The sequence below is a fragment of the Rhinopithecus bieti genome, unplaced genomic scaffold, assembly GCF_001698545.2.
Source record: "Rhinopithecus bieti isolate Rb0 unplaced genomic scaffold, ASM169854v2 scaffold_26298, whole genome shotgun sequence".
Taxonomy (NCBI): Eukaryota; Metazoa; Chordata; class Mammalia; order Primates; family Cercopithecidae; genus Rhinopithecus; species Rhinopithecus bieti.
Window position 1 is genome coordinate 201287 of NW_016811735.1, and position 20479 is coordinate 221765.

The 20479-nt window shown below is 49.3% G+C and overlaps 1 protein-coding gene and 1 pseudogene across 1 annotated transcript in view; both read right to left on the reverse strand.

The window, feature by feature from the left end:
• AP3B2 (adaptor related protein complex 3 subunit beta 2) overlaps positions 1-18633 on the reverse strand; it is a 51319-nt gene extending 32686 nt beyond the window's left edge. The window contains exon 1 of the mRNA XM_017894882.1: positions 18156-18633. Coding sequence (XP_017750371.1) covers positions 18156-18268 — 113 coding nt within the window. The 5' untranslated portion in view covers positions 18269-18633. The remainder of the gene's footprint in view (positions 1-18155) is intronic.
• Positions 116-897, reverse strand: LOC108543995 (serine/arginine-rich splicing factor 9-like; annotated as a pseudogene).
• Positions 18634-20479: the final 1846 nt, after the last annotated feature.

Consider the following 20479-nt stretch of genomic DNA (forward strand, 5'->3'; position numbering starts at 1 on the left):
GGAGTGAAAATATACAACTTGTTTCTGAACCAAAACCACAATTTCTGCAGTTTAAAATGTTTCACTGCTAATATGGCCCTGGTAGAAATTACGTAGTTTTTTTTCTTATTTAAAAAAAAATTAAAACAATTTCCTAAGACGCTGAATCCTCAATCTGGAATGTAGATTCTGAGCACACAGCAGCTCAGTTAACCTAAAAAATAAAGAAAAAATTCCCATCACCTGTCTCAGTAGGGCCTGACAGGAGAGAAGTGGTGTGGGGAAACCCCTGCTTTAGTATGGAGACTCATGGCCCCTTGACCCAGAGCGAGACCATGAGTAGCCTTAGCTGGTCCTTCTCTCAGGATAAACTCGGATGTAGGAAGTTTCACTATCATGAGAGCAGAATTTGATGTTATCCAGTTTACGCAGGGCATATTCCATGTCTTCTTTTCTGAGATACTCAACCATCCCCACACCATCCTTCTGCACATCGGCATAACAGACATCCCAAACCGCTCGCATGTGATCCTTCAGGTCCTGCCAGCTGCCTGATGAAGGAAGTCCTGAAACAAGAACTCGGAAATCAGATCTTCTTGTAGAAGGTCAATTCCTCCCACCACGGGGCCACCCACCCCGACCTCCATAAGTCCTGGGGAACTCCACACGAAGCCAACACTGGCCATAATCATAACATTTCTTCCATAAATAGCATCCTCTGCATCTCGGGGGTCCTCCTCAAAGCACACGAAGGCAAAGGGCACAGGCCGTGCCTGTTCTTGAGCTCGATTTCGTGAATGCAGTCGTACTTGTAGAAAAAGTCTTCCAGGTCCTTCTCGCCCACCTCGGTCGGAAGGTCCACCACGTAGATGCGCCCGTCACCGTCACTCATTCTCGCTCATCCGCCCAGCCCAACATCCGCACATCCACACAGCCTGACGCCGCGGGCCCACGGGCCGCTGCCTCAGCATGCCCCCGCCTCAGCACGCCCCCACCCCTTGCCCGTGGCAGCGTCCCCGCGGGCTCTGAGGCGCTCAGTCGCACTGCATTGTGGGAACGAGGGGCAACTGTGGTACTTCTGATATGGCAGTGTAGGAAATGAATGTAGCCAGGAACGAGAGAAAAGAGACAAGAGGAAGGGTTTGGGGTGGGGAAGTATGGACCCGGCTCAGGGAAAAGGACCAGTTGGATGGATGAGAAGGACCAGTGGAAAAGAGGTAGATGCCAAAACAAGAGCAGGGTGCCCTTGCCCTGCCTCCAGTATGTTTCCAAGGCCTAACCTCTCAGACCAAACTGATTCCAGGGACTGGAAGGGTACCAGAGACTCCATAGATTGCCTCACAACAAAAGACAGACCTGTCACTGAACCACTGAACAGCCATTCAAGGAAGTTATTAAACTCTAGTGGGATGAATAAAGATTTGAATAAGTAATCCCTTGCACTTGGCTGAGACGAATAAGGGTAGTGCTGAGCCAATACACAGGTTTCTTTCTTTTTTTAGATCTCATACTTCATTTCAAAAAATTGAAATTTCAAAGGGAACATTTTGTCAAACTTTTTGAAGTGACAGCAAAATTCATCTGGAAAAAAAAATCAGTAGGTAAGAACTCCAAAGAATGTTTTTGGGAAAAGAAGGGAGTAATGATAGACAACTCACCCTATTGGACTTCAAAACATAAAACCACGAGACAATGATAAAAGCTGTTTGGTACCAAGTTAAAACCAGAAGGTCAAAGGTCATGGAGGGAATTTCATAAAAGGTCTAACTTGATAAATTAGGAACTAATAACTTATCTAAGGAAGAAAGAACCTCCCCCCCACCCCCACTTAAATAAATGCTATTGAGACAACTGCTTTGCAGCACTTTTTTTGTTTTTTTGAGATGGAATTTTGCTCTCGTTGCCCAGGCTGGGGTAAAATGGCTCAATCTTGGGTCACTGGAACCTCTGCCTCCCGGGTTCAAGTGATTCTCCTGCCTCAGCCTCCCAAGTAGTTGGGATTACAGGCATGCGCCACTACGCTCGGGTAATTTTTGTATTTTTAGTAGAGACAGGGTTTCACCATGTGTTGTTCAGGCTAGTCTCAAACTCCTGACCTCAAGTGATCTACCCACTTCAGCCTCCCAAAGCACTGAGATTACAGACGTGAACCACCACATCTGGCCAGCAGCAAATAATTTAACTTGTATACATATTTCACCCCAAAATAAATCCCACATTTGATTAACAGTTAAATTATTTTTAAATACAAAAGAAGGGAAGATTTTATTAAGGTCATAAAATTATTAGCAACAATATGGCTAGGTTTAATTTGTATTTGTTTTTGTTTTTTTGAGACAGAGTTTCGTTCTTGTTGCCTAGGCTGGAGTGCAATGACGCGATCTCAGCTCACGGCAACCTCCGCTTCCCAGGTTCAAGCAATTCTCCTGCCTCAGCCTCCCGAATAGCTGGGATTACAGGCGTGCACCACCATTCCAGCTAATTTTTGTATTTTTAGTAGAGACGAGGTTTCTCCATGTTGGTCAGGCTGGTCTCGAACTCCCGACCTCAGGTGATCCGCCCACCCCAGCCTCCCAAAGTGCTGGGATTATAGGCGTGAGCCACTGCGCCCAGCCCTTTTTTTTTTTTTTTTTTTTTTGAGACAAAGTCTCACTCTGCTGCCCAGGCTGGAGTGCAGTGGCGCCATCTTGGCTCACTGCAGCCTCGGCCTCCTGGGTTCAAGTGATTCTCATGCCACAACCTCCTAAATAGCTGAGATTACAGGCGTACACCACCATGCCTGGCAAATTTTTTGTATTTTAGTAGAGATGGTATTTCGCCATGTTGACCAGGCTGGTCTCAAACTCCTGAACTCTAGTGATTTGCCTGCTTCGGCCCCCCAAAGTGCTGGGATTACGAGTGTGAGCCACTGTCCCAGGCCTAGGTTTAATTTTTAAACTTTGGAATCTAAAAACTAAATTTATGAGAAGAATAAGGCAACTATACTAGCTTCCTAGAACCACCATAACAAAGAACCACAGGCCAGGGCTCACACTTGTAATCCCAGCACTTTGGGAGACTGAGGCAGAAGGATTGATTGCTTGAGCACAGGAGTTGGGACCAGCCTGGACAACATAGTCAGATCCTGTTTCTACAAAACTAAAAAAAAAATTAGCCAGGCATGGTGGCACGTGCCTGTAGTCCCAGCTACTCAGGAGGCTGAGGTGAGAGGAACACTTGCACCAAGATGTTGGAGGCTACAGTGAGCTATGATCATTCTACTGCACTCCAGCCTAAGCAACAGAGCAAGAACCTATCTCTAAAAAAAAAAAACCAGAAAGTACTACAGATGGTGGCTTGAACAACATAAATTTATTTGCTCACAGTTCTGGAGGCTGGAAGGCTGAGATTAAAATGTCAACAGGATTAGTTTCTTCTACAGCCTCTCTCTTTGGCTTGTACATGGCTCTTGTGATATTGTAAAGAAATATATATATTTGGTCTCTATACCCCATTTCTGAGACAGAGCTCCTAAAACACTTGACGACAGTGATGCTAGGATAACTTTTGTCCTAATATTTGGTCTTCCACCCAGTTCCTCACACAGCAATCCTAAGACCTTTATAACTTCCTGAGTGATAGGAACATCTGACATGGAAATCCCTTGGAATTTCCTGGGTGATAGAAGCATCTTTTGTTATTAGATGGTTGGAACTTTTTTCTTTTTTCTTTTTTTTTTTTTTTTTTGACACTGAGTCTTGCTCTGTTGCCAAGGCTGGAGTGGTGCAATCTCGGCTCACTGCAACCTCTGCCTTCTGGGTTGAAGCAATTCTCCTGCCTCAGCCTCCCAAGTAGCTGGGGTAGCTACAGGCACCTACCGCCACTCCTGGCAAATTTTTGTATTTTCAATAGAGATAGGGTTTCATCATGTTGGCCAGGCTGGTCCTGAACTCCTGACCTCAAGTGATCCACCCGCCTTGGCCTCTCAACGTGCTAGGATTATAGGCATGAGCCGCTGCGCCCAGCTGAGGGTTGAAACTTTCAATCCCACTATTTGACCTCTGGGGAATGGGGAGTGGGGCTGATCGCTGAATTGATCACATGGCCAAAGATGCAATCAATCATGAAGCCTTCATGAAAACCCAAGAGGACAGGGTTTGGAGAGCTTCCAGATTGTGGAACATGTGAAGGTGCCTGGAGGGTGGAGTGCCTGGAGAGGGCATGGGCGCTCTGCGCCCCCCCTTCCATACCTCTCCCTATGCATCTCTTCATCTGGTTTTTGTCTGTATCCTTTATAATAAATGGGTAAATATAAATAAAGTTTCCCTGAGTTCTGTGAGCCACTCACAGAGTTGAACCCAAGGAGGAGGGCATGGGAACCCCTGATTTATAGCCAGTTGGTCAGAATTACAGGTGACAACTTATCACTTGCAATTGGCATCTGAAGCAGAAGGCAGTCTTATGGCACTGAGCCCTTAACCTAAAAAATCTAAAACTAGATTGACTTGAATTAGAGAACACTCAGTGTCCGCTGGAGAATAGGTTGTTGGTGGGGAGAAATCTCCACCCATTTTTGTGGCCAGAGGTGAAGCACTCTCTGGTAAGTGGTGTGTATGAGAGTAGGAGAAACACACTTTGGGTTTTTCTGTCTCTTACAACCATCTTCTCTGTCTTCACATGGTCTTCCTTCTGCATGCCTATATCCAAATTTCCTCCTCTTATAAAGAAGTCAGTCATACTGGATTAGGGCCCCCCTTAATAACCTCATTTTAACTTAATCATCTCAAAGGTAACATTCTGAGGTACTGGGGGCTAGGACTTCAACATATGCATTTTGGAGGGACACAAATCAGCCCATAATAGCAACAAAAGGAAAAATATTTGGGATATGGTAAATAAAAGTTTAATATTCAAAATAGAGGCCAGGCGTGGTGGCTCATGCTTGTAATTCCAGCATTTTTGGAGGCCAAGGTGGGCAGATCACTTAAGGTCAGGAGTTTGAGATTAGCCTGGCCAAGATGGTGAAACCCCATCTCTACTAAAACTACAAAAATTAGCTGGGCATGGTGGTACACACCTGTAATCCCAGCTACTCAGGAGGCTGAAGCACAAGAATCACTTGAACCCAGGAGGCGGAGGTTGCAGTGAGCCGAGATCGTGCCACTACACTCCAGCCTGGGCGACAGAGTGATACTCCATCTCAAAAAAAGAAAAAAAAGGAACTGATATACATGTATAAGGTCTCTCTCCAGCATTCACTGTTAGGGCTGCTACAAGCCCATCTGCCATCTGCATGCCCCTCCAGGTAGACACAGCCCTGAGCTGTTGCTCCCCGTTCCATGTGTGGATCATGGGCTGGTATTCCTTGGCCAGATGCCCTTGTGGATGTGAACAATGTGCCTAACCATACTCAGAGGATGCAGAACTCGTGATCAAGAAGTGATCAGAGAATTGTGAATAAACCCATGAAAAAAGAATGTGTCTATATACAGCTGATAGAGTTGTGTGAAACTGATGCACTCATATGTTGCCAAGACAATTCCAAAATGTGGTGAGCAGCTGTGTGTGGGGACTCGCACACACTAATTTCGCAGATGACACTCTGGTAACCCACAGCTTTGACCCAGGCACGAGAATTCAGCTTGAGAAATATCACCAGTGATAAAAATTAAAAATCAGGCCGGGCACAGTGACTAACGCCTATAATCCCAGCACTTTGGGAGGCCAAGGCGGGCGGATCACAAGGCCAGGAGATCAAGACCATCCTGGCTAACATGGTGAAACCCCGTCTCTACTAAAAATACAAAAAAAATTAGCCGGGCGTGGTGATGGGTGCGTGTAGTCCTAGATACTTGGTAGGCTGAGACAGGAGAAAGGCATGAACCCAGGAGGTGGAGCTTGCAGTGAGCCAACATCGCACCACTGCACTCCTGCCTGGGCAACAGATTGAGACTCCGTCTAAAAAAAAAAAAAAAAAAATTCATTGTGTGCCAAGTTAGTCACAGACATGCAACATTTAGAAGTGACAGAAAATCAGAAATGTTTTCTGTTAGGAGAGGAGAGAACATGATAACAGCCATAAAGAGGCAAATGACTGCTGCTAATGCTAAGAAATGAGTGACAAATGCTGAGAGGAAGAGAACCCGATACAACACGCGCCTTAGTCACAGGGCTGCAGAAATGCGTGAGTACCTAATGTCAAATGAGAAGAGGGGCACTAAGAAGTCACTATCCCAAGAATTTTAGAAACTGTCTTTCCTAAAGAGATTTTTTATGGAAAACAAAATAGAAAGATGATGCCTTCCAGCATTATCTGAGGCCCTCACTATCTGTCATGTGAGAACAGAAGAAAATATCCAGCCCCATCATGTTATCTGAAACTCCCCCACCTGGGGGGATGCCCCCCAAATCAGAGGACATCTTCTACTCTGCCAGGGTCAGGCCAGGGCCCAAAGATAATCACCCTCTTACCCTCCCAAACACAGATGAGACTGTGAGTTTCTTAGTGGGTAGGAGGCTGAGCTCAGGACACCTGGGGCATGGGCATAGGTACAGACCATTGAGCTGGGTAGGCCTGGGCAGCACCGAGGGCCTACGAACAGTGACAGAGCTGGGCACCAGCTTCCCTGAGATACAAATGCACAACACTGCACCCCAGGATCCTCCGTACACACACCCCACAGACAACTACACATTGATACCACCCACATATACCACAGACACTCCCATGTCCCCTGACAGACATACCTACACCTCACGGACAGCTCATACAAACATACCTACAGGCCCCACAGACACTCGTAGAATCCATACATAAACCCATGCACACCCACAAAATCCTGCCTACGCAACACCCAGAGAAACACACTCCCCCACATATAGACACCTACCATAGAAAAACTCTACACACACAAACCCCCACACTTGGACACCCACACAACTCACCTACACACCTACAAACCCCCCAGACATATACCACCACAAGACCTCTCCCCACTCTCCCACACCCTCATAGAGACACACATATCCCATACATGTACCCCACAGACACATATCACAAGATCTCTCCCTGCTGCCCCACACCCTCATAGAGACACACACACCCCACACATGCCCCCCACAGACATAAACCACCACGAGACCTCTCCCTGCTCCCCTACACCCTCATAGAGACACACACACCACACATGTTTCCCCCCAACACACAAGCCACAGTCACATCTAATACACAGACAACTTGGACCAAACTAGGTCTCTCCAGTCTCATTCACCAAAATGGTCCAGTGGACTCCTAGTTGAGATTTTTGATGATAAATGTTGGCTTCTAAGATCAAATATATCCAGCCCCAGGAGTCCCCTGATCCCCTTCTGAGGGGTCACCCTGGGACAGCTTTTCCCTGGGCTTCCGTGGAAGGAGGGCCAAGTTTGCCCAATCTCCTTTAACTCTGGGTATTCCCTTCCTCACCACACCCAAAAATGCCACATGTGCCTGTCAAATGCACACACCCCAAGGCATCCTCCCCACCCAGCCTAGTGAGTACATTCCAGGCCCCTGAAGGAGAAGGGGAATGAGAGAGGGCAGGACCACTGGGCCTAAAGCAGCCAGCACAGGCAAGATTGACTGTGGAATATGCACTGACACAGACCTATGCACTGACACAGACCACAGCAACCACCTACGGTGAGACCGCCCTGGGCCTCTCATCCTCACTCCCACCAGCTTCCATTCCCAAGAGGCAGACACAGGGACTAAGGCACAACAACACCCTAAGGCCATGAAACATTATCTCCCATAGTCAGATCCCCTTACGCTGGGCTCACTCTGACCTGACCCCTAGTCTGACCTAGCCTGAGGGACTCTTCTGGGGGTGGCTGGAGCCAGCCAGGGGGTCCAGCATGGCACTGGAGGTCAGTCATGCTCACCTCCCTTGATATACCACCTCCCTGCCACCTCTTACCACCTAAGTTCCAGTCTACTGGCAGGCAGTGGCTGGCCAAACCCTGTCTGTGCTTTATCCTGTCCCCAAACCTCATCCAGAGCCCACTCCAGTAGGGGCCTGTGGGGAGAAAAAGGTCAAGGTGGGACCTCAACCCTCAAATATTTTACTATCCTCCTCTCCTCACTCATACCCTCAGCCCCCATACTGTGCCCCTGACCACCTTCTCTGCCCAGCCTGGACCCTAAATGTCAGCCTAAGCCTCTGTCTGAGGAGGTGGGCCCTGAAGGTGTCTGGGCTGAGTGCAGCTACCCATCCCTGGCCTTCCTGGCTGCGTAAGTAGGGGGTTCCTGTGGGTTCCTCTATACCGTAGTGGCTGGCTCTGGCTCTGGCCAGCCTCTGGGCAAGGTCCTTCCAGAGATGCTTCTGGGGTCGTGTCTTCCTCCTGGGCCTGCAGCCATCGAAGCTCCTCAGGCTCCAAGGCCTGGTACCAGGGCGGTGGCCCACCTTCGGGAGCCAGCACACAGCTAGTAGCCTCTCGATCAGCTCTGCAGGCCCCTCTGACCCTGGGCCTCACCACCACCCCCGGGAGCTGCAGGAACCGCTGCATCAGGTCCTTCTCCAGGATAGGACTGAGCTGGCCAGGGCACTGGGGCTCCTGTCATAGTCGCCAGACGGCCTGCCCCCAAAACTTGGTAACCAGACACTGGCAGGGAGGGAGGCTCCGGTTTCCTTTTCACTGCTCAGAGACAAGGCCTCCGGAGGGACAGAAGGGTAGGGACAGGGGACCAAGCCTACCCCCAGTCTCTGGGCAAGGGACTAGAGGGTCAGTGGAGTTGACAGAGAGGTGAGAGATGCCCTCTTCAGCTCCAATCCCACCACCACAATTAGACTGCAGCCTTCTGAGAAATCTTATATATCCTCTTGTCACTGACCCTAGGCATCTTAATCCTCGCCTGCCTTTCCAGAACCAATATTTGATTTATTCCTTCCCATCAACCTTCTTTTATCTCTACTTCCTCCTAGCACCCTCCCCCACAACCCCTGTGTCCATCCCTCCAACTGGCTCACATCCTTGGCCTTCTTGTCCCACTAGTCTCTAATGCCACTGGCCTGCCAGTGGTGGGTGGCTTTTTTTTTTTGAGATCAAGTTTCACTCTTGTTGCCCAGGCTGGAGTACAATGGATGATCTCGGCTCACTGCAACCTCCATCTCCTGGGTTCAAGCGATTCTCCTGCCTCAGCCTCCCAAATAGCTGGGATTACAGGCATACGCCACCATGCCTGGCTAACTCTCATATTTTTAGTAGAGACGGGGTTTCTCCATGTTGGTCAGGCTGGTCCGAAACTCCCAACCTTAGGTGATCTGCCCGCCTCAGCCTCCCAAAGTGCTGGGATTACAGGTGTGAGTCACCGCACCTGGCCTGGTTGGCTTTATTCACTGTATTTGAAACCCCTTTGACCCTCAAGTCCCCATTCCCAGCCTTGCCCTTATGGCTTCACTACCTGGTTCCCAAAAAAGGGAAAGGCTTTAGATGAAATCCCCTGCATCTCCCTGCCCCAGACTCCCATCCATCTGCATTTATTTACTTATTTATTTATTTAGAGATGGAGTCTCACTCTGTTGCCCAGGCTGGAGTGCAGTGGTGCCATCTCGGCTCACTGTAATCTCCGCCTCCCGGGTTCAAGTGATTCTCCTGCTTCAGCCTCCTGAGTAGCTGGGATTACAGGCGTTCGTTACCACAACTGGCTAATTTTTGTATTTTTAGTAGCGATGGGGTTTCGACATGTTGGCCAGGCTAGTCTCGAACTTTTGATCTCAAGTGCTCTGCCTGCCTCGGCTTCCCAAAGTGCTGGGATTACAGGCATGAGCCACTGTACCCAGTCTCCATTTGCATCATACTCTCCTCTCCTCCTGCCCTCTTCCCTCTAGGCAGAGCTGGTCCTCCCTGCTCCCAGGCTAGACCTCCCACCCAGCTCAGTAAGCCTCCCCTCCCATCACTCAGCGTTCTGTACTTCCTTTCTTCCCTTCAGCCTCTTTCTCACCAATTGCTCCTTCCCATCAGCAGTTAAACTTGCTCTAGGCTCTCCCAGTCTAATATTAATAATAAACAAAAATATGGAGTCATACATTTTAGGAAACAAAAAAAAACCCAAAATAACAAAATAGACAAACTTCCTTGAACTGAGGTTCTCCTCCAGCAGCTTTCTCTTTTACAGTCAAATTTCTTGAAAGCAAAATTCCCATTCACTGTTTTATCTATTCACCTCCTATGTGATCCTTTATTCATTTTAATCTGGCTTTAGATGCCGATTTAGAATTTGGAGTTGAAGGGTCATGATCTCTGCAACTTAAAATGGTTCAACCAAAAAAAGTATACGAATAGATGGTTAGATAAAGCAAATATGGCATGATGTCAATGACAGTTGAATCTAGATGAATGATATACATGTGTTCATTGTACTATTAATTTCATTTTTCTATGTATTTTAAATCATGTACAACAGAATGTTGAGAAATAAATAATCTAGCTCCTGTTCTCCACATTTTGCCAGAATTTGTCTCCCAGGGCAGAAGGTGGGGAATAGAGTAGAAAGGAATTGAGCTCTTCTTTGTCAACCAATGGTCATAATTTTTTTCCTTGTTTGATTTGACCTTAATGGGCATTGAAACTACTGACCACTCCCTCCTTGAAATTACATTGTTTTCTTTCAACCTTTAGTTCACTTCTTGGGTACCTTGAAACACTTTCCACTGTTCTCTGGTCACCTCTAATGTTGGTGTCTTCAGGGTTCTGACTTATGCAGTGTCTGAACTCATTTTATACCTTCTCCCTGAGTTATCTTCACTTCTGTGGCTTTAATTAACATATATATGTTAATAATTCCCTAATCTCTCTCCTGGAACCAAAATCGTAATAATCCAGCTACCTAATAGGGTAATATGTCCCTCAGAGTTTACAATCTCAGTATGTCCAAAGCTGGGCTCAACATTCATTTTCCACAAATTTACTTGTAACATCTTTATTTCCAATTACACTGAATAACACCATCATCCATCCAGTTGCAGGAACTAGTAACCTGAGTAACATCCTTGTCAGCCCTCTGAGCCCAAGCTAAGTCATCATATCCTCTGTGACCTGCACTATACATCCAGAGGGCCTGAAGTAACTGAAGAATCACAAAAGAAGTGAAAATAGCTTGTTCCTGCCTTAACTGATGACATTACCTTGTGAAATTCCTTCTCCTGGCTCATTCTGGCTCAAAAGCTCCCCCACTGAGCACCTTGTGTTTCCCGCCCCTGCCAGCCAGAGAACAACCCCCTTTGACTATAATTTGACTACCCAAATTCTATAAAACGGCCCCACCCCCATCTCCCTTTGCTGACTCTTTTTTCAGACTCAGCCAGCCTGCAGCCAGGTGATTAAAAAGCTTTATTGCTCACACAAAGCCTGTTTGGTGGTCTCTTCACATGGACGTGCATGAAATTTGGTGCCATGACTTGGATCGGGGGACCTCCCCTGGGAGATCAATCTCCTGTCCTCCTGCTCTTTGCTCCGAAAAGAAAGATCAACCTACAACCTCAGGTCCTCAGACAAACCAGCCCAAGAAATATCTCACCAATTTTAAATCGGTTAAGCGGCCTCTTTTTACTCTCTTCTCCAGCCTCTCTCACTATCCCTCAACTTCTTTCTCCTTTCAATCTTGGTGCCATCTTTCAATCTCTCCCTTCTCTTAATTTCAGTTCCTTTCCTTTTCTGGTAGAGACAGAGGAGATGCGTTTTATCCGTGAACCCAAAACTCCGGCACTGGTCACGGACTCAGGAAGACAGTCTTCCCGTGGTGTTTAATCACTGTAGGGACGCCTGCTTGATTATTCACCCACGTTTTGGAGGTGTCTGATCACCACGGGGATGCCTGCCTTGATCTTTCACCCTTTGTGGCAAGCACCACTTTTTGGGGGGCAAGCACCCTCACCCCTTCTCCACTTTCCTGGGGGGCAAGCACCCCCAACTCCTTCCCTCTGTGTCTCTACCCTCTCTTTTCTCTCCACTTTCCTGGGGGGCAAGCGCCCCCTACCCCTTCTCTCCATGTCTCTACCCTCTATTTTCTCTGGGCTTGCCTCCATCACTATGGGCAACATTCCACCCTCCATTCCTCCTTCTTCTCCCTTAGCCTGTGTTCTCAAGAACTTAAAACCTCTTCAGTTCACACCTGACCTAAAACCTAAATGCCTTATTTTCTTCTGCAATGCCACTTAACCCCAGTAGAAACTCGACAATGATTCCAAATAGCCAGAAAACAGCATTTTCGATTTTTCCATCCTATAAGATCTAGGTAATTCTTGTAGTAAAATGGGCAAACGGTCTGTGGTGCCTGATGTCCAGGCATTCTTTTACACATCTGTCCCTCCCTAGTCTCTGTTCCCAATGCGACTTGTCCCAAATCCTCCTTCTTTCCCTCCCGCGTGTCCCTGCAGTCCCAACCCCAAGCATTGCTGAGTCTTTTCAATCTTCCTTTTCTACCAACCCATCTGATCTCTCACCTCATCCCCAGAATACTCCTCAGGTGGCTCCCGACCAGGCTGAATCAGACTCCAATTCTTCCTCAGCTTCTGCTCCTCCGCCCTATAATCCTTCTATCACCTCCTCTCCCCACACCCAGTCTGGCTTACGGTTTTGTTCCATGACTAGCCCTCCCCCACCTGCCCAACAATTTCCTCTTAAAGAGGTGGCTGGAGCTAAAGGCATAGTCAAGGTTACTGCTCCTTTTTCTTTATCCGACCTCTCCCAAATCAGTTAGCATTTAGGTTCTTTTCATCAAATATAAAACCCAGCCCAGTTCATGGCTCATTTGGCAGCAACCCTGAGACGCTTTACAGCCCTAAATCCTAAAAGGTCAAAAGGCTGTCTTATTCTCAATATACATTTGATTACCCAATCTGCTCCCAACATTACATAAAACTCCAAAATTTAAATTCCAGCCCTCAAACCCCACAACAGGACTTCATTAACCTCACCTTCAAGGTGTACAATAATAGAATAGAGGCAGCCAAGTAACAATGTATTTCTGAGTTGCAATTCCTGGCCTCCACTGTGAGAGAAACCCCAGCCACATCTCCAGCACACAAGAACTTCAAAATGCCTAAGCTGCAGCAGTCAAGCATTCCTACAGGACGTTCTCCATCAGGATCTTGCTTCAAGTGCCAGAAATCTGGCCACTGGGCCAAGGAATGCCCACAGCCTGGGATTCCTCCTAAGCCTTGTCCCATCTGTGCGGGACCCCACTGGAAATCGGACTGTCCAACTCACCCGGCAGCCACTCCCAGAACCCCTGGAGCTCTGGCCCAAGGCTCTCTGATTCCTTCCCAAATCTTCTTGGCTTAGCGGCTAAAGACTGATGGTGCCCAATCACCTCGGAATCTTCCTGGACCATCACAGACGCTTTGGATAACTCTTACAGTGGAGGGTAAGTCTGTCCCCTTCTTAATCAATGGAGGCTACCAACTCCACATTACCTTCTTTTCAAAGGCCTATTTCCTTTGCCTCCATAACTATTGTGGGTATTGATGGCCAGGCTTCTAAACCTCTTAAAACTCCCCAACTCTGGTGCCAACTTGGACAATATTCTTTTACGCACTCCTTTTCAGTTATCCCCACCTGCCCAGTTCCCTTATTAGGTCGAGACATTTTAACTAAATTATATGCTTCCCTGACTATTCCTAGGCTACAGCCACACCTCATTGCTGCCCTTTCCCCCAGTTCAAAGCCTCCTTCGCATCCTCCCCTTGCATCTCCCCACCTTAATCCTCAAGCATAGGACACCTCTATTCCCTCTTTGGCAACCGATCACGCACCCCTCACCATCCCATTAAAACCTAATCACCCTTACCCTGCTCAACACCAATATCCCATCCCACAGCAGGCTTTAAAAGGATTAAAGCCTGTTATCACTCGCCTGCTGCAGCATGGCCTTTTAAAGCCTACAAACTCTCCTTACAATTCCCCCATTTTACCTGTCCAAAAGTCGGACAAGTCTTACAAGTTAGTTCAGGATCTGCATCTTATCAACCAAATTGTTTTGCCTATCCACCCTGTGATGCCAAACCCATATACTCTCTTATCCTCAAAACCTCCCTCTACAACCCATTATTCTGTTCCAGATCTCAAACATGCTTTCTTTACTATTCATTTGCACCCTTCATCCCAGCCTTTCTTCGCTTTCACTTGGACTGACCCTGACACCCATCATGCTCAGCAAACTACCTGGGCTGTACTGCCGCAAGGCTTCACAGACAGTCCCCATTACTTCAGTCAAGCCCAAATTTCTTCCTCATCTGCTACCTATCTCAGCATAATTCTCATGAAAACACACGTGCTCTCCCTGTTGATCATGTCCAGCTAATCTCCCAAACCCCAATCCCTTCTACAAAATAACAGCTCCTTTCCTTCCTAGGCATGGATAGATACTTCTGCCTTTGGATACCTAGTTTTACCATCCTGACTAAACCATCATATAAACTCACAAAAGCAAACTTAGCTGATTCCACAGATCCTAAATCCTTTCACCACTCCTTTCCATTCCTTAAAAACAGCCCTAGAAGCTGCTCCCACACTAGCTCTCCCTAACTCATCCCAACCTTTTTTCATCACACACAGCCAAAGTGCAGGGCTGTGCAGTCAGAATTCTTACACAAGAGCCAGGACCACACCCTGTAGCCTTTCTGTCCAAACAACTTGATCTTACTGTTCTAGCCTAGTCCTCATGTCTGCGTGTGGCAGCTGCCACTGCTTTAATACTTTTAGAGGCTCTCAAAATCACAAACTATGCTCAACTCACTCTCGACAGTTCTCATAACTTCCAAAATCTATTTTCTTCCTCACACCTGACGCGTATACTTTCTGCCCCCCTCCACTACCTCTCAGAAAGCCGAACTCATTGCCTTAACTCGGGCCCTCACTCTTGCAAAGGGACTATGCATCAATGTTTATACTGACTCTAAATATGCCTTCCATATCCTGCACCACCATGCTGTTATATGGGCGAAAAGAGGTTTCCTCACTATGCAAGGGTCCTCCATCATTAATTCCCCTTTAACAAAAACTCTCCTCAAGGCAGCTTTACTTCCAAAGGAAGCTGGAGTCATTCACTGCAAGGGCCATCAAAAGATCCCATCACTCAGGGCAATGTTTATGCTGATAACGTAGCTAAAAAAGCAGGTAGCGTTCCAACTTCTGTCCCTCATGGCCAGTTTTCTCCTCTTCAGTCACTCCCACCTACTGCCCCACTGAAACTTCCACTTATGAGTCTCTTCCCACACAAGGCAAATGGTTCTTAGCCCAAGGAAAATATCTCCTTCTAGGCTCACAGGCCCATTCTATTCTGTCGTCATTTCATAACCTCTTCCATGTAGGTTGCAAGCCACTAGCCTGCCTCTTAGAACCTCACATTTCCTTTCCATTGTGGAAATCTATCCTGAAAGAAATCACTTCTCAATGTTCCATCTGCTATTCTACTACTCCTCAGGGATTGTTCAAGCCCCCTCCCTTCCCTACACCTCAAGTTCAAAGATTTACCCCTGCCCAGGACTGGCAAATTGACTTTACTCACATGCCCCAAGTCAGGAAACTAAAATACCTCTTGGTCTGGGTAGACACTTTCACTGGATGGGTAGAGGCCTTTCCCACAGGGTCTGAGAAGGCCACTGCAGTCATTTCTTCCTTTCCGTCAGACATAATTCCTCAGTTTGGCCTTCCCACCTCTATACAGTCCAATAACACACCGGCCTTTACTAGTCAAATCACCCAAGCAGTTTCTCAGGCTCTTGGTATTCAGTGAAACCCTCATACCCCTTACTGTCCTCACTCTTCAGAAAAGGTAGAACAGACTAATGGTCTTTTAAAAACACATGTCACCAAGCTCAGCCCCCAACTTAAAAACGACTGGACAATACTTTTACCACTTGCCCTTCTCAGAATTCGGGCCTGTCTCGGAATGCTACAGGGTACAGCCCATTTGAGCTCCTGTATGGACACCCCTTTTTATTAGACCCCAGTCTCATTCCAGACACCAGACCAACTTGGCTGTGCCCCAAAAAACTTGTCATCCCTACTATCTTCTGACTAGTCATACTCCTATTCACCATTCTCAACTACTCATAAATGCCCTGCTCTTGTTTACACTGCCGGTTTACATTGCTTCTCCAAGCCATCACAGCTGATATCTCCTGGTGCTATCCTCAAACCACCACTCTTAACTCCCTCTTAAAGTAAATAAATAATCTTTGCTGGCAGGACTATGCTGAATCTCCTTGGGCACTCTAATGGGATGTCCTGGGTCCTCCCAATTCTTAGTCCTTTAATACCTGTTTTTCTCCTTCTCTAAATTCCATTTAGTTTTTCAATTCATACAAAACTGTATCCAGGCCATCACCAATAATTCTATAAGACAAATGTTTTTTCTAACAACCTCACAATATCACCCCTTACCACAAAATCTTCCTTCAGCTTAATCTCTCCCACTCTAGGTTCCCACACTGCCCCTAATCCCGCTCGAAGCAGTCCTTTGAGGCTATGGAGAAGCAGTATCTCTCCATACCACCCCCCTCAAAATTTTTGCTGCCAACACGTCAACACTATTTTATGTTATTTTTCTTACGAATAAAAAGACAGGAATGTCAGGCCTCTGAGCCCAAGCTAAGCCATCATATCCCCTGTGACCTGCACATATACATCCAGATGGCCTGAAGGAACTGAAGAATCACAAAAGAAGTGAAAATGGCTTATTCCTGCCTTAACTGATGACACTACCTTGTGAAATTTCTTCTCCTGGCTCATCCTGGCTCAAAAGCTCCCCCACTGAGCACCTTGTGTCTCCCGCCCCTGCCAGCCAGAGAACAACCCCCTTTGACTATAATTTGACTACCCAAATCCTACAAAACGGCCCTACCCCTGTCTCCCTTTGCTGACTCTTTTTTCGGACTCAGCCTGCCGGCACCCAGGTGATTAAAAAGTTTCATTGCTCACACAAAACCTGTTTGGTGGTCTCTTCACACAGATGTGCATGAAAAGCCTCATCTTCTCCCCCCGTCCCTCAAACCCCCACCCAATATCCAATTAATCATCAGGTCTGAGGCTTCCGCCTCTTCCACAGCCTCAAATCTTCTGCCTCTCCCCTGGTCTAGGCCACCATCATGCCCGGCCTGTGAACTTCAAGACCCACCTCGCTTGTCTCTTGCTCAATCTGGCCCACCTCCAATCTCTTCTCCACAATGCAGCAGCCTGAGGTCCTTCTAAAATATAAATCTGATTATGTCGCCTGCTTAAAACCCTTCAGGAGTCCTCCCCACCCTCTTTTCTGGTCAGTCCAATGGCTCTCAACCTTCCTGAAAGCCCTTTCCTCTGCCTGGCTCTCAACCTTCCTGGAAGCCCTTTCCTCTGCCTGGAACATACCTCAGGCTCCTGTCTCCCTTCTCTCTGGCACCAGAGACCAGGTCCTCTCCCTGCTTCCACTAGCCCCCATTACACTCAACTGTCCCCGACTGCTTTTTTATCTGTGCTCCCCTCAAGAGCAACCTAAGGACAAGAAGGGTCTCATGTTCACAGTTGTATTCCGTGACTAGTTCAGTACTCGACACAGCTGGCTTTTCATAAATGCTTGTTGCAGAATTTACGAATAAACAAGTGAAGAAACAAACAAAAGAATCAAAGGTGGGGGAGGTGTGAAGGTGGAGTTGAACTATAGGGGCAATGCCGGGGGCAGGAATGTGACGGTCGGATGGAGATGGGGACCAGCGGGAGGGGAAACGAATTTGCAACAGGGGCCAGGCTGTGAGGCTGTGCAAGCACATCCAGGGCCTGCCTTCCTGGAAAGGCCCCAGGCTCAAACTCGTTCACTGACTCAGACTCCTCCCCCACATTTTTGGGAAGCCAACCCGCCTAGCACGAAAAAGGAAGGGAACCCGTAACGCAACGCTGCAAACCAGAGAAACACCTGGAACCGGAGGGTTTCTCCTCCCGAAACCGAGCTGGCCCATCCCCCGCCAGCCCCTATCCGCCCCGCGCCGCGTCCTAGGGGCCGGGGTGCCAGCGCTACCCGCGCTGGGCCAGGGCTCCAGGCCGCAAGAGGGGGCCGGGCGGACTTCCGGTCGGCGCGGCCGGGGAGGGGCGGCGCTGGGTCCGGGCGCTGTCCATGGTGCCCGCGCGCCTCGCCCCGGCCCCGGCCCTAGCCCTCCCGCGAGCTTCCTCGCGGGCTCCCTCACCGCTTGTAATCGGAGGAGAAGATGCCGCCGCTCGCGGGGTCGTGGCCGTACTCGGGCTCCCCGGGGCCAGCGGAGCCGCCCTTGTCTTCGCTGTAGGCGGGGGCGGCAGACATGGGGCGGCCAGGGAGAAGACTTCGCCGAGGAGGAGGTTGCGGGGCCGGAGGCCGGCTGGAGCCGAGGAAGGGAACGCGGGCCGGTCCGGGTCGGGCTGGTGAGGCCGGCGGCGCGGCAGGGGTTCAGCAGAGACCACAGTGTGCGGCGGAGGAGGCTGCGCGCGGATTTCTCAATCAGGGCCGCGCGCTGAGGTCTTAAAGGCACCGGCGCCAGCCGAGCGGAGGGCGAGTCCGCGAGGAGGCTACAGGGGCGGTGCAGCAGGGCCTGGCCCCGCCCATCCCTCGGAAATGCCCTCCCTTTAGGGCGTCTTCTGCCCTTTAAAGCGACTTGGCTCATCTCCAGGTCTGAAAGTGGGCAAGGCAGCTGGACGGACGCTGGGACCGTCTTCCAGGGGATGCGGAACACCTGCCCCCACCCCCGACCACCTGGCCTCGGCGGAACGGGCTTCTGGGGCTCCGTTCTCCCCAGACACGCGAGCAGATGCTCCACCACGCCGTGGGGGGAAAGCGGAGATCTGGAGAGAAGGCTGTGCCCACAGGCTGGGATTTCTAGAGCGGGAAGGGGTCACCACACGCGAGGACCGGCTTCAGATACCTAAGGACACTCTCTTTCCTGCCTCACCTTTCCAACAAAATCTGGCTTGGCCGCTGGAAGCCGAAGAGCTTCCTGGAGGTGGCGGAATTTAAGGAACTAAGGTCAGGGAGCTCCGAGGAGCCCTTGGGGGCTTAGAGAGATGGGGAACAGGATACGGACGGTGAACATCTGATTAAGCTTCGGAAAGTAGTTTAATGAATCTTTCTGAAACCTCCACATCCACCCAGGAGGGCCCAAGGTCATGCTTAATCCGGGGACACGTCCACATCCACTGACACCTGAAAAGGAAGAGAGAGGGTCTGGTGTGACCACCAGGACTCCTGAGTCATGTGAGACCTCCAGTGAGTACCTCCCTAGACCGAGGTACCCTAGGCCCAAGGAAGGAGGGCTTGGATCAGATGGAAAGTAGTGAACTGGGCTGGGGGAAGAGGTAGGATCCAGTTGGGCCCGAGTTTGGGGCATCAGTTTAAGTGGCTGGAGTCTCTTAGCTGGGCATGGGGACTGGAGGAGTTCCTAAGGCCTGAGTCTTGGTCTGTTGACTAGCATCCCGAAGTATCCATGGCCAGAATTGGCGGGCCTGCCTGGGAAGGAGTGGGGCCCAAAAACGTGGAGCTTGACTCTAAAAAAGTTCTATTGGAGGTCTTTCTATTGGGGTAAGGTTCTGTTGGAGTAATGGGAAGGTTCTACTGGGATAACCTAGACAAGTGGGTGGGTCTGCTTGGTTCTGGTGGCTTTGTGTCTGCCAAAGAAAAGTGGATCTTGAGTTTGGAGAAAACTGATGTGGGTAGGGAGTGGGGACGGAAGGGCCTGAATTTTGCAGTTGCGCGTTTGTAAGGCTCTTTGGCTAGTCTGCTCAGGAGGTGGGATGAGTCCTGTGTAGGTAGCTGGGCCATGCTCACCGAGCTGCTGGAGCTCCCGTCTATTTGCCAGGGGTCCAGGCTGGGACCTGGGGCGAGCAGACGTAGTGCAAAGTGCACACAGTTGCTGCGTGTGGGGTGATAGGGTGGTGGGTTCGTGTCCATGGCTTCGCGCACTCTGCGCTCCAGCACCGCTTGCTCAACGCCGCTGCGTCTACGCAGCAGCACGCACAGCAGCGGGCGCTGCCCCTGTTTGGATATGATGCCTTCCCAGGAGCCCAGAAACGGCCCACAGGCTCCTGAGTTCTTGCCTGCGGGGATCGCCAGAGGGGTGCGGATCAGAGCCAGGCTTAGGTCCTATGCCCTGTGATCCTGCACCCCCATTTCCCGAGACCCCAGGGACCCTGAGTGCCCAAACCCTATTTTCAGAGACACGTACCCCTCGCCTGGGACTTCAGTCTTTATCCCCGAGTAGCCAGCTCACTAGTGGGGCGTGGCTTGGCTGGGCAGCATCTCTGCAGACTTGGGACTGTGTTTCTGCTGAAGGCACTCACCCTCAAAGTGGATGATCTCTCCATGGCCACAGTACATGCCCACCTGGGCCCCGCGCCAGCGTCCAGTGGGGGACATCAGCCTGAACAGGAAGAGGTCTCCTGGCTCAGGCTCCCTGCCCTCTAACTTCACAGCCTCGAAGTGTTAACTCAGGAAAGCCTCAGAGAGGAAGAACTTAATGGTGCTGACTGCCCCAGTCAGGGCCTG